Source organism: Poromitra crassiceps, assembly GCF_964638095.1.
Source record: "Poromitra crassiceps genome assembly, chromosome: 25".
NCBI classification, from domain to species: Eukaryota; Metazoa; Chordata; class Actinopteri; order Beryciformes; family Melamphaidae; genus Poromitra; species Poromitra crassiceps.
This window is the reverse complement of record NC_139649.1, coordinates 14,136,884-14,154,383: the sequence shown is the minus strand read 5'-3', so window position 1 is coordinate 14,154,383 and position 17,500 is coordinate 14,136,884. Positions and strand designations below refer to the sequence as shown.

Here is a 17,500-nt window from a genome sequence, read left to right as displayed (position 1 = left end):
TTCGTCATAAACTGTGCAGTCTGCACATTAAGGCCCCACTCAGACTGCACTGCTTCTTTTGTTGAAGCCTAAACCGTTTTAAAAGAAGAGCAGCAGAATACCTGTCCAGTGTTCCTCCATGCAGAACGGTGGAGGCTGCACACCATCGCAAATTCCACCATTAATTGTCTCTAATTAAAAAATCGGCCTCCGTTAGGTCACGTGCAGATTTACACTTCCTGAAAGATTCGGCGCGATCGCACGTAGAATGCCGTGGCCGAACACAATTTACTCACTCACACGCAGAGACGAGATGCATTCTTATGATCTCACTACTATATAATAAGGCGCGGTGAAAAATTCCTTGACTGTGCATGCTCAGAAGTGCAGGGAGAGCGCTACTAGAAATGAGTGCGCAAAATTTCGAATAGGATTTATTGTTAAGGCAACCACCGAATCATTGTCAAGTCAAGTCAAGTCAAGTCAAGTTTATTTGTATAGCACATTTCATACACAGAGGCAATTCAAAGTGCTTCACATAAAATGGTTGACAGGAAAAGAAAAGAAAAGAAGAGAATAAAATGGACATTTAAAAGCATCACAACAAAACTTAAAGAGTATAAAAAGTGCATTAAGCAACAGGCGCAGCAGTTGCAGAAAGAGCTAAAAACTTATAGAGGACTCATTGGGTTTGCATAGTAGCTGTCAGCAGTTAAAAGCGACGGTAAACATAAAAGTCTTTAGTCTATTTTTAAAAGTAAGTAAGGTTGGGGCAGATCTGAGGTCTTCAGGCAATTTATTCCAGCTAGCAGAAGCATAGTGGGTAAATGCAGCCTTCCCATGATTTGATTTGATCCTAGGTACAGTTAATAAGCTGGACCCTCTTGACCTAAGAGTTCTAGACGGTTCGTAGCGTGGGAGCAATTCAGCTATGTATTTTGGGCCTAGGCCTTGTCCTTAGCCTAACCACTATTAAAACATCTATTTAAACATGTATCATTTATCTAAACATCTAGATAAAAAATGGACAGGTGGAGGGTGTGTTCTGGCACTGATTGAGGGTGAGAGGCTGTTCCCAAATACATTGAGCACAGGGAAACGGACGTCCGCAAATGACGTCAGTCGCTTTTCTGCTCTGGGTTGAAGTTTTTTTTTAACTGGAGGCGTTCAGGGTGCGTTCAGGGCGTTCAGGGTGCGTTCAGGGTGCGTTCAGGGCATTCAGGGTGCGTTCAGGGTGCGTTCAGGGTGCGTTCAGGGCGCATAGAGTGGAAAAACATGAAGCCCTCAGCAACGCAAAAGCAGGAAGCAAAAATCTTCACTCATTGAAAACAATTACAAAAAAAAACAGGCTGCTAGAAAGAATTGGTCTGTCTGATCGTGGCCTAAGGCAACCAAAGGACATAATCTGTCAACTACTTTAAAAGGAAGCCACGACCTCTGTGTGTGTGTGTGTGTGTGTGTGTGTGTGTGTGTGTGTGTGTGTGTGCGCGTGTGTGTGCGTGCGTGCGTGCGTGCGTGTGTGTGTGTGTGTGTGTGCGTGTGTGTGTGTGTGTGTGTGTGTGAAAATGTTATGAATTTGTGTGTGAAAGTAAACAGTCCTCATGTGGTGTGGAGTGCCGAGGTCCTGCTTCCCAAACACCTCCATTCAGTCTAATCATAATACCATCTCTGATAAATGAGCTGTGTGTCAACATGCACCCCTTGACATGAGAAATTAGGTTAGAGTGGGACGAGGGTCGCAGGGCACTTTTTCAATGGAGATGTTGATTTATGATCAGTGTGTGTGTGTGTGTGTGTGTGTGTGTGTGTGTGTGTGTGTGTGTGTGTGTGTGTGTGTGTGTGTGTGTAGGTGTGTGTGTGTGTGTGTGTGTGTGTGTGTGTGCGTGCGTGCGTTCGTGCGCGCGCCCTTGTGCGTGCGTCAGGTTGTAAACAGAACTTCAGTGTGTGTGTGTGTGTGTGACAATGTAAACATTTCCTCATTCCTGAGATATTATAGGAGTGTTGCCTTGAGCTGTCCCACCTGTGCAAGGTCACGTCATGGCGACACACACACACACACACACACACACACACACACACACACACACACACACACACACACACACACACACACACACACACACACACACGCACACCTACAAGCCTGTGTGCAAGGTCATGGCTGACACCCTTACATGCATGTATGTACGTGCATGTGTTACACAAATACAATTTGCCAGCTGCATTCCTGAGAGCCAGTGAAGAGCCTGAGTTAAATTTAGGGAAGGCAGACGAGGCATGTGGCTGCAGGCAGAGCAGGTCTGAACTGCTAGACACTCCTCCTGGAGCAAGTGTCTGACTGTCTGGGCGTGATGACAGACGCCAACACATCCCACTGTATCCCTCCCACATGCACAGAACTTTGCTGGACTTCAATACGGCTGCTGCTGCTACTGAAACTACTACTGCATAGTATAGTGTGACAAATACAGTAACCAGAAGAACAAGAATCATAAAAGGCATTAAGGTCAATAAATAGCAAAAAAAAATGCTGGAAATCAATTAAAAACAGAAGACTAAAACAGGTGGCGGCATCTCACGGTCACCTGGGTTTGATTCCAGGTGATTGGTGAATTGGAGATTCTATATTGTCCACACAGGTGTGAATGTGAGTGTGGTTAGTCTGTCTATCTGTGTCAGCCCCGTGGTGACATGGACCTGGATCCTGAATAGGAATAAGCTGGTAAAGAAAATGAATGAATGAATGAATCACAAAGAATAACATAGGCCAAGAGCCAAAAACTAAGTTTTTTTAAACTCTGCTTTGCGTTGTGCCAAAGAACTGGTTGCTGTTGTCAAATCTCACTACTATAATAAGGCGGAGCCACTGTGCAACAGTTGCACAGTTGCTCAAGTTGCGTTGAGCAACATTCGAGCAGGCAAAGCGTGTGAGGCACGCTAGAAATGAGCATGCACCAATGCCCCAATAAGTCGTGGTTTACACCACGACTTATTGGGGCTTATTGCTTTAATTGAGTCCCACACTCCACTGGCACACTATGAATCCACACTCTCTCCACACCCTACTGCACTCCCAAAATGTGAAATCTGAACTCATCTTTACTGTAATCACCTTGGCCAGGGCTGATTTTACACTTCATGGGCCCTGGGGCTATTCATCTCTGCAGGGCCCCCCCTCAAGCGGAAGGGAGTGAAAAAAAATTGAGTGTTTTTTTTAAACCTTTTTTAGCCGTATTTAAAGGAATATCTCATTTTAAATCAACATTAGGATTATACTGTTGTGATGTCATTATTCAGTATCTTCTCCTTTTCTCACTAACTTTCATGTCACCACCTGCTCTCCTGTCAGCATAAAAAAAAAAAAAAAAACTCTCGTAACGGACAAGCCCGTCTTTTATTGTCACACGAACACCACAATACATGCATGCGGCCACAACACACTCATGCTGACGGTGGCCGGTGAAAAGTGTCCTCTGCATTTAACCCATCCAGGCATGTCCTTTCCTCCGAGGGGCAGGCCAGGAGCAGTGGTCGCTTTCTCGTACAGCGCCCGGGGACCAACTTCGGGTGTTGTCGTCACTGGTCGGATGACGATGACGATCTGATCTTCTGCATGTTTTTAGTGGGGGGGTTATATACGGAGGAACCCCCTGGGGGGTACGGGGAGAACATGCAAACTCCACACAGAGAGAAAGGCCCTTACGACGAGATACCCCACCTGGGCAGTAGGCACTGAAGATATGGGGGGGAACACAACCACAGCGCTCACAGTGTCCCAGGCGAGAATCGAACTCTGGACCTTCTAACTGTGAGGCGACAGCGCTACCGACTGCGCCACCGTACCCCCATTCTAACTTACAAACACAAACTGTAGGTTTAGCCATCATGTTCTTTCATAAACAGCCTGATTGGAAAGAAAACATTGCCACTGAGATGTAACAACAAGCACTTTTATTATTATTATTTAGTATTATTATTATTTAGTAAAAAAAAAAAAAAAAATCGTTTTTTTTTTGGGCCCCTTGATGTCCCGGGCCCCGGGGCTTCAGCCCCGGTAAGCCCGTTGGTAAAATCGGCCCTGACCTTGGCCATGTTCAGTGAGCACACACTGGCCAAACCCCTGCATGCCGTGATTGATTGGCTGCTTCTGGAGATGACAGATTTCATGCGCTTGGAGGGCCATGTCTTTTTCCCTTTTGCCCCTCCAGCCCCGTTCAGTTTGATTTGTATTGTTCATGCTACAGACAGAAGAGTCACAACCATTGAGCATGTGTCGGAGGAAGCATGGTGCTAGTCTACGGCTCTCACCAGATCGACAGAGAGTGGAGCAGCGACTGGCGTAGCAGGGGGGAAATTGGCCAAGTGCAAGTGGGGAGAAAATGTGTGTGTGTGTGTGTGGGGGGGGGGGGTTAGAAAGTAATAATAATAATAATAATAATAATAATAATAATAATAATAATAATAATAATAATAATAATAATAATATAAAGGTAATAATAATAATAATAATAATAATAATAATAATAATAATGATGATGATGATGATGATGATGATGATGATAATAATAATAATAACCCTCATACCTAATTAAGGATCCTGCAGTTCTGGTAGTCTCACCAATCCATGCAAGCTAGTTGTGGAAAGAGTTTGTCCAATGGGGTGCGCCAGGGCGGAATTCTGTCCCCAGTGCTCTTCAATTTATATTGTCCAAAGAGTTAAGTCAATGTAACACTGGCTGTATGGCAGGGGATAGCCTTTTTAATCACTTTGATGTATGCTGATGATCTAGTTATACTGTCTCCATGCAGTGCCGGCCTACAGCAGCTTCTCGGAGTATGCTCTAGGTATGGCATGATGTATGACATCAAATTCAATTCTAAAAAGGGTGTGGTTATGATCACTAGAACCAACGAGGATAAGAAGCTCACCTTCCCCTCGTTTTGATTGGCTGGTGAGGTGCTTGACGTAGTGGGGAAGGTTAAATACCTGGGTCATATAATAAGGGATGATCTCTGTGATGAAGATGATGTGCAGCGACAGTGTGGTAAGCTGTATGGCCAAGCCAACATGCTGGCACGCAAATTCCACGTGTGTACTGACGATGTAGAAATTTCACTTTTTAGAACCTTCTGTGCTCCTCTGTATACAGCCCACCTGTGGTGTAGCTATAGCAATGCGAGAATGAAAAAACTTCAGGTGGCATACAACGATGCATTCCATCATATATTGCTCAAACTCCCTAGGTGGAATAGCGCAAGTGAAATGTTTGTGTCTAGGAATGTACCCACTTTTTATGCTGTTCTGAGAAATTTTTAGGTTTAAATTTATGGGCAGACTGACAGCGTCTAGCAATCAGATTATAATGGCTCTTGCTGACATAACTAAGAGTGATACGAGGTATACATCATGGTTCTGGAAACACTGGCGCCAAAGTTTGTATATCTTTTAATTTATATTTCTTAATCCTTTTTACGGTTCTGCTCAACGTCGCATTGTTGGGGCAAGAGCATGTGTGTTTCTTATGCACTTCTAATTGTTTCCTGTATTGTCTACTGTACTGGATGTCTCTTTATGGACCCACTTGTGTCTGAAATAAAGTTGATTGATTGATTGATTGATTGATTGATTGATTGATTGATTGATTGATTGATTGATTGATTGATTGATTGTATAATAATAATAATGTAGGTTACCATCTGGAAAAAAATTCCATGTTCTATGTCTTCAAATAATTCATCCACAAAACCTTTTTCTCATGAAGCATTGGGTAACATCCAAAGATCATGAATATATGGATGGTTCAGATAGATATGAATGTACCAGTGGGGTCCCGGGACCTCCAGGGGTCCCGGGACCTCCAGGGGTCCTGAGAGGGTTATGATAAAAATGATGATACTAATCAGATGTTTCACTCTACTGTTATCTGCCATACACAACAAAAGCTTTCTCAAATGGGGTAGGCCTACCTGGGACACAAAGTTTATCAAATGGGGTATGTGGTCTAAAGAGTATGCCTATCTATTTGACATGAAAACGTTTGAGAAACCCTCTCACACAGCATCTACACACCGGATAAAGTATACAAATAATCTAGACATTTTCATGACTGTACTGCCACCCTTTGGTTGAGAATTGGTATTGTCATCTCATTGTGAGGAGTGGACTGCAAGTAGCCTAGTAGGCTATAGTAGTGGTTGGAAAAGAGTGTTAGTTGGGTTGCTACTTTTCTATGTTTTAAATTGAAGAAATCAACAACAATAAATCATAAAGGACATCTTCAGATATCACATGAATATGTTCATCTCTGTATGGCTCTGACTGCCTTTTCCAACAACAAGGCCTTGTTCAGACTGCCCTGATGAGGTCCTGTGGCGCTTATAACTATTTCACAATTCACACACAAAACAGTGTATAACACTATATCATGGAATCAAAAATGTTTAGGCTACTCACATACTGTAGTTATCTCCTTTTTGTTCATTAATGCAACTTATACCCACCAAAATTGGCCACAACTGAAGATGCAGGGTTGAGTTCAGCCCTCAACAACTCGTAGCAATCTGTTTATTTAAAACGGAAACAACGGTGCTTTGTGACACAAGCATTGCATCTGTTGATATATATATAGGCCTATATATATATATATATATATACATATATATATATATATATATATATATATATATAGCGTTATGTAGGCTATGTAGGCTATGTATGTATGTATGTATGTATATAGGCTATATATATGTAGCGTTATGTATGTATGTATGTATGTATGTATGTATGTAACATACATACATACATACATACATACATACATACATTGTATGCATGTATGTAACGCTATGTATTACATACACACATACATACTATGTATGTATGTATGTATGTATGTATGTATGTATGTATGTATGCATGTATATATGATGTATGTCTGTCTGTCTGTCTGTCTGTCTGTCTGTCTGTCTGTCTGTATGTATGTATGTATGTATGTATGTATGTCTGTCTGTCTGTCTGTCTGTCTGTCTGTCTGTCTGTCTGTATGTATGTATGTATGTATGTATGTCTGTCTGTCTGTCTGTCTGTCTGTCTGTCTGTCTGTCTGTCTGTCTGTCTGTCTGTCTGTCTGTCTGTCTGTCTGTATGTATGTATGTCTACAAAGTCGGAAGTGACGTGTTCGCTTGTCACCAGGGGCAGGGCGTGTTCGGTTGTCATCATGACATGCGCCGGGTACAATCGGATGATCCCGGGCGGGGGCGGAGCCAAGTGACGTCAGAGGAAATGTGGTACAGTTTGCTGCTGCTGCTGCTGAGCTCTCTCAAGAAAACCGGCGATCTGCATCCACACCCGGCAGCTTTTAGCCTCGCATCTTCTACTAGCTTCACTCCATCGTTATCGCCACCACAGCTAACAAGCTAACCGTTAGATAACGTCTCCAAAACCCAGTGCCGACCAAGGCTTTCAACCAAAAACAGCGAATATAACGTTAGCAGCCAGCCAGCACTTCTTGTATGCTCCAGTTTCTACACATTATCTGTCAAGAAGTCGAAGAATAAAGACACGACCACGGCATGGAGACGGAAATACATGTGCCCGTCGGGTCGCCGGTCATCAAAAAATTCCCAATTTTCGTGGACGAACACAACGTGACGGATGGAGCGATGAAGCTCATTAAAGAACTACGACCTGCGTGGGACATGAACCTTGTCGAGACCAAGGTAACGTTAGCCGTTAAGCTAGCTGCACTACAGCATAGTATGCTGCAGATAGATTGACAGCCCTGCAGCATCACCAAGCCAGATAAGAAGGCCCATATAGCGTCGAGCTAGTTAGTTTAGCTCGTTATTTTTTATTTCTCCTAGTCAACAATACCACGAATGAATGAACGCTATTCTCGCCCACTTTCCCACGCCCCATTGTTTGGTATTCTGTTCGGGTATCCATACCAACCATGATGCCAACTAACATAAACGCATTCAACTTACAGTAGAGTCTATGACTGTTAGCCCATATTAAAGCTGTCGTTCAGCAACACAATGGATCAAAAAAAGAAGAGAATGTGCTGAACACATTTTACACACTGCCAATTTAGCGTCATGGCCAGCTGGTGGTGGTGACCTGATGGAGTTAAATTGAGAAACATGAATGTTATCTTGCCAGCTCGAGGAAGCCATTTCTCTAGCTGATTGAGCAACAGAACGACATAGGTTGACATCGTTGCTCCTTACTTAGCCTGGTATCCAGCTTTATAGGTCTAATCCATATAAGATCTCCAAATAGATACAGTATCTAGTTGGAGATCTTTGATACTGTATAAACTAAAGTTTGAGAATCCCTGGTTTCAAACATTTTCCATGATAGGTCCTGTGTTAACCTACACTAGGCAGTCTGTCATCATTCATCTTCTCAGTTTTGTTCACTTATGTCTCCCCGTATAATGTTGAAGACAAGTGAAATCAACAGTTGTTAACTTCCATTGCCCTTAAGCTATATAGCAGGAAAAGTCCGTTTTATGTAAAACCCGCATAATGTGTTGCTTATTTGCCAGTGTGTTGTTGTCCTAAGCAGTGGCATGATGCAAATGGATGCCCGCCTAACATTTTCAAAAAGTATTTTGTTCAGGTGATGGGGACTGTGGATGGTGGTGATATAATGATTCGTTAGTAGAGTAATCGACTTGATGCATCTGTATACGAGCCACCATGATGAAACACAGACCCGTGAGACAACGTGCAAAATACCCGCCACCCCAAACTTGCACACTTATGTCAGTGTGTTGGTGAACAAGCCATTTTAGGGATTCAGCCCGGTCAGGGAAAGGGAAATGCATAATTGATTCCCACTAATAGGATCAGGTGACTCATGTTTCACGACCAGGTCAAACTTAGAATGGCGGCATCACTAGTACATGATAACACCATTTACAATTATTGAACACGGTGGGTTGAGGAGGGGTTTTGAAGACACCTACCACAACTGTGTGTTTACATCCCAGTCGCTAATCTCTAGAGAAGATCCCATGCCCCGCCCACCCAGACCCCCTGCGACCCCACCCACCCAGACGGACCCCTGTGACTGAGAACGTGACGTGAAGCGTTTATCTCTTTCTCCACAGACCAGACCAGCAGGGCTTTTCTCAACGACTGCCACGTGCCACCCAAACAGGCTCTGTCAGACAGACCTCGTACAGACCTGGCACAGCTGCACCCCTGGCTGGCAATGTGTTGATGAAGCAGGCCACAGGGGAGGATGGAGTGGGGATAGAGATAGTGTGTGAGAGGAGACGAGGGGAGCAGCAGGAAACAACGTTGGCAATGTTTCAATGCGAGCGGGAAGGGCAGAGTGAGGTGAAGGGCAGAGTGAGGTGAAGGGCAGAGTGAGGTAAAGAGCAGAGTGAGGTGAAGGGCAGAGTGAGGTGAAGGGCAGAGTGAGGTGAAGAGCAGAGTGAGGTAAAGAGCAGAGTGAGGTAAAGAGCAGAGTGAGGTGAAGGGCAGAGTGAGGTGAAGGGCAGAGTGAGGTGAAGGGCAGAGTGAGGTAAAGAGCAGAGTGAGGTGAAGGGCAGAGTGAGGTGAAGGGCAGAGTGAGGTGAAGGGCAGAGTGAGGTGAAGAGCAGAGTGAGGTAAAGAGCAGAGTGAGGTAAAGGGCAGAGTGAGGTAAAGAGCAGAGTGAGGTGAAGGGCAGAGTGAGGTGAAGAGCAGAGTGAGGTGAAGGGCAGAGTGAGGTAAAGAGCAGAGTGAGGTGAAGAGCAGAGTGAGGTGAAGGGCAGAGTGAGGTAAAGAGCAGAGTGAGGTGAAGGGCAGAGTGAGGTAAAGAGCAGAAGGGCAGAGTGAGGTAAAGAGCAGAAGGGCAGAGTGAGGTAAAGAGCAGAGTGAGGTAAAGGGCAGAGTGAGGTGAAGGGCAGAGTGAGGTGAAGGGCAGAGTGAGGTAAAGAGCAGAGTGAGGTAAAGAGCAGTAGGGCAGAGTGAGGTAAAGAGCAGAGTGAGGTAAAGAGCAGTAGGGCAGCAGCACTGTTGACAGAAACACCTGACTAGCCTAGCGGCTAGCTAGCCACCTGGACAGGAAGAGTTCTACTGTAAATATACACACTGTCGGTTCCCAAACATCCTGAACACACATAGGGTTTCTCAAAACAGCAGAGTGAGCCAACAGCAACAGAGCAACAGGCTCCTCTTACAACTTTCTCATGATTGAGACAAAACGATTGATCTCTCTACCGAAGAAAGCCTGGCCTCGAGGGCCATGCAGGCTAGGGATGTAACGGTATATTATCATCAGGGGAGGGAGGGGGAGGGAACTCGGCTCATCCACCACCGATATGTAGCATGATCCACCTGGGTGATGTGTAGCACCCACCTGGGTGATGTGTAGCACCCACCTGGGTGATGTGTAGCACCCACCTGGGTGATGATGTGTGTAGCACCCACCTGAGTGATGATGTGTAGCACCCACCTGGGTGATGATGTGTAGCACCCACCTGAGTGATGTGTAGCACCCACCTGGGTGATGTGTAGCACCCACCTGGGTGATGATGTGTAGCACCCACCTGAGTGATGTGTAGCACCCACCTGGGTGATGTGTAGCACCCACCTGGGTGATGATGTGTAGCACCCACCTGAGTGATGTGTAGCACCCACCTGGGTGATGATGTGTAGCACCCACCTGGGTGATGATGTGTAGCACCCACCTGAGTGATGTGTAGCACCCACCCACCTGAGTGATGTGTAGCACCCACCTGGGTGATGATGTGTAGCACCCACCTGGGTGATGTGTAGCACCCACCTGGGTGATGATGTGTGTAGCACCCACCTGGGTCATGATGTGTGTAGCACCCACCTGGGTGATGTGTAGCACCCACCTGGGTGATGTGTTGCACCCACCTGGGTGATGCACGGCAGCCAGTTTGCGCCGGAACGCTCAACCACACATCAGCTATCGCGGTGGAGAGTCGAGGACTGAATGTGCCTTGATGCATCACCAGAAGAACCTGGACTCACACTGACAAACATGATGTGACTGTCATTGTTTGCTGCAGGCAGTGTTATGGCTGAATGTTTACCTCTGTGTCTGCGTCCCAGCTAGCTTATCGCTGTCTGTAGGTATTGATCGCTGGTCTTAGCGGCGTATTGTGTGGCGGGTAGACGGGATCAGTCATGTGCTAGCAAAGGGGTGTATGCTTGTTGTGTACGTACGGTCATAACAGAGATGCCTGTGTGCCCATCTTTGTGGCGAGCCACGTGTGGAATGCCAGTTATGTGTGGGTGGGAGAGATGCAGGCAGTGTTGTGTATGTTATTGTGTTGACTGCAGTGGGGTCTATTGGCCCACTGGTATGGTATCCAGTCCACTATAGAGTGATGCTGTCGCTCAGTTGTTTCAGACTAGCTTCAGACACACACGCTGCTGTTAGCTTAGTTACCGTTCATTTTAGAAGAGCCCCATGGGGACTGTCGCTGCACCCAATGACTTGATGGTGCAACAACACCTCCCTGTAGATCAGAAGACTCGTGGAGTGATGGCCATTGATGCAAGTCATTTTAGTCACACATTTGCTTAATCGTCATTGAACTACACCCGTTGGCTACGTTCACACTGCAGGCCTTAGTGCTCAATCCTGATTATGATTTTTTTGCTCACCTCCAAATTATTCTGTTTATTCCTTTTTCAAATTGCCCCACGTCAGTTTGCCTCTAATTGTGAAAATAGACAACAAAAAAAAGACGACAAAAAGTGTCTAGACATGGATTCACTCTCTTTCCAGTAGCTACTTTAATCGTAGTCATCTTTGTTTTTCCACTCAAATGGACACATTATGACCAAATTAAAGGATTAGATTCTATGTGATATTTATTTATTTTATTTTTTATTTTTTGTTCACAAAACATGCACCTGTGTGACAGGTGGGGACACTTTAAGCTGCAGTGTGTGAATATAGCGTAATGTTATTATAGCCCCTTATAGACAATTAACAAACTCCTAGTAATTGTGACAAGTATCTGCTGGGTGAGAGAATACATTTGATAATACAGTACACGAATCTAGTGTAGGTTCAGGGGTCATTTATGGCAGTTATAGTCCTTACACATCGGGAGCGTTCTTTTCGTGCGATTAATTCGCACGTCAATAATATTTTCCGACCCTATATCCGTCAATGCAACCGTGCATACAACGGCGAAGTTTCGGCGAGCGTTATTGTGGTGTTTATTTTGTCGAACCACGGTCGATTTTTCAGAAATTCGCTTCCGACGTGTACACATCTGTGGCTGTGATTGACAGGTGGGTCAAAACTCGCATCGCAATTTCGTGCCGTATATTCGCATCGCTCTTGATGTGTAAGGACCTTTAGACGTGCAGAACATTCTTCTGGCCATCTGCACTGATATGATACCCCTGACCCAAGGAGAACTGATAATGAAAGCTCCAAACTGACCAGAGAATACACTGAGCCAGACTCAACAGAGAAGATAGGCCTGGTGAAACAATCCTCCATGCTGGAGTTTTTCTCTCTGAATTGTTCCCATGCTGTACAGAGGTGAAGGGCTCTCCGCATCACTGCCACCGCATAACCCAAACATCTACGAAAAACGGCTTCTTCTCTCCCCCTCCCAGCTCTTCACTGAAGGGACCACCAACAAGCTGGTGGGCTGCTACGTGGAGGACAATCCAGAAGATGTGGTCCTGGTCCGAGTGTACGGGAACAAGACAGAGCTTATTGTGGACCGAGACAATGAGCTGAAGAGCTTCCAGGTAGCGTCAAAACAAAGCGAGTCATATGGGACTTCACTCTCTTGTGGACGGGCCTCAATGGGAAAAGTCAGTAGGCGTTTCAGAATGCTTCATGTTTTCTCATGTTCATGTGTTGTCTGTGTTGTAGGTGCTGCACGCTAATGGCTGCGCCCCCCGCCTCTACTGCACCTTTCAGAATGGCATCTGCTACGAGTTCATCCAGGGGGATGCCCTCGGGACGCAGGACGTCCGGGACCCCACCCTGCTCAGGTGAGGACATGGTGAAGGCGTGGCACTGCTCAGGTGAGGACATGGTGCAGGCGTGGCACTGCTCAGGTGTGGACATGGTGCAGGCGTGGCACTGCCCAGGTGAGGACATGGTGCAGGCGTGGCACTGCCCAGGTGAGGACATGGTGCAGCCATGGCACTGCCCAGGTGAGGACATGGTGCAGGCGTGGCACTGCACAGGTGAGGACATGGTGCAGGCGTGGCACTGCCCAGGTGAGGACATGGTGCAGGCGTGGCACTGCCCAGCTGAGGACATGGTGCAGCCGTGGCACTGCCCAGGTGAGGACATGGTGCAGGCGTGGCACTGCTCAGGGCTTTCACAGTGTTAGCTTAGAGATGCTACAGCTAAAACGAAGGTGTTAAGAGTGCATTACTGTGTTCAAAGTCTTCCTGCGTTTTCGCATTAGAGCGTAATACTGTGAGTGACGTCAAAGTATGACTGCATGATGATTATGGCAAAAAAAAAGAAACAAAGTAGCAGCAGCCAGCAAGGTTTGCTGTCTGGCTTTTGTTGTGGTCCTTATTTACAAAATTCAAGTAAGAAATAATGACTACTTTATTACTTTGGAGTGCAGCTACAACCCTAAAGCAAACTTTGCACTGACTGAATCTGCGTTTGTGGTCATCAAGTGACAAATGAGCGAGTTTCATCCGGCGTCATGGAAGTGCTTGATAAACCACACACAGTCTTCCAGGAAATTGAAAATATAAAAAACACTCTAATATTGTTACGCCATTACTCATTGTGGAATCAAAATTGTGATATTATCAGTATCACACCCAGTATCACACCATCATTATTAATATGATTATGCAGCCCTAAGTGAAGGCTTTTTGAACGCTTTGATACAAACTCCTTTGCAACAACTATTCCTCAATGTCCCATGGGGGAGGAAGCAAATAAGATGTCATAACATGTCGTTTCTCTGCCATCACACTGGGCATCAACACTAGCGGGAGACTTCTCCCATGCACTCCCGCAAATAAGTAATGTTATGTGCAGCAAGGTTACATTATCTTACCGAGAGGCAGAGAGAGAACATCCATGATCGCTAACAGCAAGCTACCGTAAAATACCAATTATTAGCCCGGGCGTTAATTGACAAAATATGTAGCCAGACCCCGCGTCAATATGGGACCTGCGGCAGTTTGGGACCTGCTTTAATTATTTTTGTACAAAAATATTGCTCAGAAAAGATTGTAAATAGTATGAAATTGTTTATTTAAACCATTTATTTCAATGAGTTGGCTACAGCCCCCCACACGATTGCTTGTCTATGGGGAGAGCCGCGCCTCCCTCTCAGCGCAGCAGAGCACATTGCATGCCAGTTCTGGCCTGTACATGAAATCAAATAAAATTTGAGCTGAACTGTGACCTACCGGTATTTACCACTAAACTTTCTCCGCTGAAGGTGAGAGAACATGATCATCATGTGAGCAGATTATTTGTTGCATGCGCTGCCTCCTCCGCTGGCTGCATGCGCTCCACCCTCCGCTGCAGTGTGCGGTGAAATACCAATTAGAAGCCGACTTCTATGCCCGCTGGCAGGGAAACATAGCATAGGCACATTTCTCAAAATAATTATTACACCAGAGATGTCGGTTTTAGTGTATAAAAATCTTCAGGAAATGCCTACACAATTTTCAGAATCATCAGATGTTGACGGAAAACGAATTTTGATCAGCAAGTTTCGTGCATGTGTTTTTTTTCCTCGTTGTTCCTCGTTTCCTCGTTGTTCGTCTTCTTCATCCGATTTTTCTTGTGTTTGGGAGATGCATTCAACAGGATGTCGCAAAGGTAAAAAGAAAACATTGAAAAAACTAACCGGGCGTCAAATTGGGACCTGCTTTTATGTACAAAATATGTATCCAGACCCCGCTTATATATGGGACCCGCGGCAATTTGGAAGTCGGCTTCTAATTGGTATTTTACGGTATGCTAATAACTAGCTAGCCGTTCATTCAGAAACGCATGTAAACAGCCGTGTGATTAGTGAGAACGTCAGTAAAATAAGGAGAGAGCTGCAGGTGCTTATGCAGAACTAGTGCACGATTAAGTACACAGTGGGGATGACCCGCTGTGATGAAGAATATAATGAGATTAACCAGGTTGATAGCAGCAAAACACTGTCGCAGCTGCCAGCACTGGCAGCATCACCTCCAGGCTAACTAGCCTGTCACATGATGCCTTCATGGTCCCTCGTTAAAGTCTGCAGATGCACGTTACCTCACCTCTCTCTCAAGAAGCGTCACGTGAGTGTGGCGTTTAAGGCCATCTGTCGCTACAAAAGAAATAAACGGGGTGTACACAAGTATCATTAGTATTACTGGACAGACATGTAACTAACTTTGCAACTTTGCTGAGCCATCTTCTATGTGCTGTAACACAGTGCAGTTTCTATTTGTCTGGTGTTTCTTTTTTACATGTTTGGGACAGGCAAATGTCTCAAAATGTTTTATTTATCATTTTATTTCAAATTGTTTTATTTTTTTAGTTTTAATATATTTTAAATTGTAACATATTTCATGTATTTTTGTCTGTGATATGTGAAACCGTGGTATTTTTGTCCAAGGTTATCATACCGTCAAAAACTCATGCCCGCACATCCCTAAATACCATTTGTTTATTATATCGCAATCGCAAATCGCAATATTGTCCACCCTAATCGCTAATCGCACCTTTCCCCCAAATCGTGCAGCACTAGTTCTAATGCTTAATCAGTTATGATGTCATGTGAAAATGTTTTTCAGTGTCTGAGATCTACATCTCCCAGAAGTCTTGGTACAGTGGGGTTTATCCCCAGCCACCAGTGAAGTTCTGCTTTGATGTACACTACACATAACACATGCTGTTGGTGCTTAGTGTAGAAACACCCGACTATCTGTGTCAGTTAAGTGTGGTATGTGTTGTTGACATGTTCCCTTGTTATCATCGAGTTCTTTCCAGGAACTCTGGGAGATTATTTTCCTCATCTAACCTCCGAGTTAAAGTGCTTTAATTTGGTAGCAGAGCTGCCCGTCACAGGACTGTTAGCTTTACAGACAGGAAGGAATATGGTCAGAAATGCGCTCGGTGTCATGTTAAATAATAACCGTATTTCACTGTCGTGTTAAATAATAACCATATTTAACTTTTTGTCAGAAGTCGGTGCACTTATGTATGTTGTCTTTGTCGTCTCTTCTCAGGCTCATAGCCAGGGAGATGGCTCGTATCCACGCCATCCACGCACACAACGGCTGCGTGCCCAAACCAAACCTTTGGATCAAGATTCGTAAATACTTCTCTCTGGTGGCCACCGAGTTCACCGAGCAGGCCTCCAACGTCAGGTGAGATCTGGGTTCCCGATCGGCTCTGTACACAAAGTGAGAAAGATGCAAATAACAATCGCAACCTCATTTGCCTGTGTGACAGTTGTCATGAGCATAGAGGCAGCCGTCCCTAACCCTGATATGATCATCATCAATCATCTGCAACAGCTACAGGACTGAGTGTTCACCGTGATTAAACATTAAACACCCTTCTCAAATCTGTCGTTAGATTCTGACTGAGCCAGTAGACCTGGTATTTGGACACATTCACAGACAGTAGGCAATCTCCATGACCAAGCATTTCAAAGGTTAACCGATAATTATAGATTTGTTTTTCCAACCAATTGATGGATTTACGTTGCATTTTTTTTAAATCACGTAGAAGCTGAGCTAGTTTAGCTAAGCATAATCACAACAAATATACTGTAAAGATGGCATCCTGGTTGCAGTCTTATCTGAAGTGAGATATTGTACTAGAAGTGCATCTTACAGAAATGAAAGCAAATGTCGGTTCGGGGCGCCTGGTCGGGGCAGAAGGGAAGTGATGGGGGAATAGCGTGATCCTCCCACGTGCTACGTCCTGCCGGTGAAGCTCCCCCCGCTGTCCGGTGAAAAGAAGCGGCTGGCAACTGCGCACGTGTCGGAGGAAGCATGGTGCTAGTCTACGGTCTCTCTCCAGATCGGCAGAGGGTGGAGCAGCGACCGGGGCAGCAAGGGGGAAATTGGCCAAGTACAATTGGGGAGAAAATGGGCGGGAAATCAGGAAAAAAAAAATGCAAGTAAATATGAGGAAACAGAGAGGGGGAAAACTGTCCAACCAAAGCAATTTAGGTTGAACAAAGAATAGGCCAGTCGACCCAAGGGAGTTCAGGCCTAAGATGGTCTAAGTAGTTTCTACTTGGCACTGGACCTGTAGAGCTATCAAAGATGGGCCTTTTGCATAACCTGGCCGCCCGCCCGGCTACAGCTGATATCTTTGTTCTGATGGCTATTAGGTTAAGTCCAGCGTGTCTGTGGCTTATATAACTGTAACCATAATAGCAGGCTGGATTACGGAGGCCGAGGTATGCAGAGGGCCCAGCAGATGTTTGCCCAGCTCTGTTTATCAGGTCACTTTGCTCTGATGCGCTCGTCCTCGGTAACACAGACAGCTTGTGTCCTGGTCTGGACAGCAGACACTTGTTGCACAGCACAGCGGGTC

At 45.3% G+C, this 17,500-nt stretch overlaps 1 protein-coding gene across 1 annotated transcript in view; it reads left to right on the top strand.

The window, feature by feature from the left end:
• Positions 1-7,519: 7,519 nt before the first annotated feature.
• Positions 7,520-17,500, top strand: part of etnk2 (ethanolamine kinase 2) — a gene marked incomplete at its 3' end in the record, with an annotated part of 15,879 nt that continues 5,898 nt past the window's right edge. Inside the window, exons 1-4 of the mRNA XM_083660651.1 lie at positions 7,520-7,698; positions 12,586-12,723; positions 12,851-12,972; positions 16,177-16,317. Coding sequence (XP_083516777.1) covers positions 7,552-7,698; positions 12,586-12,723; positions 12,851-12,972; positions 16,177-16,317 — 548 coding nt within the window. The 5' untranslated portion in view covers positions 7,520-7,551. The remainder of the gene's footprint in view (positions 7,699-12,585; positions 12,724-12,850; positions 12,973-16,176; positions 16,318-17,500) is intronic.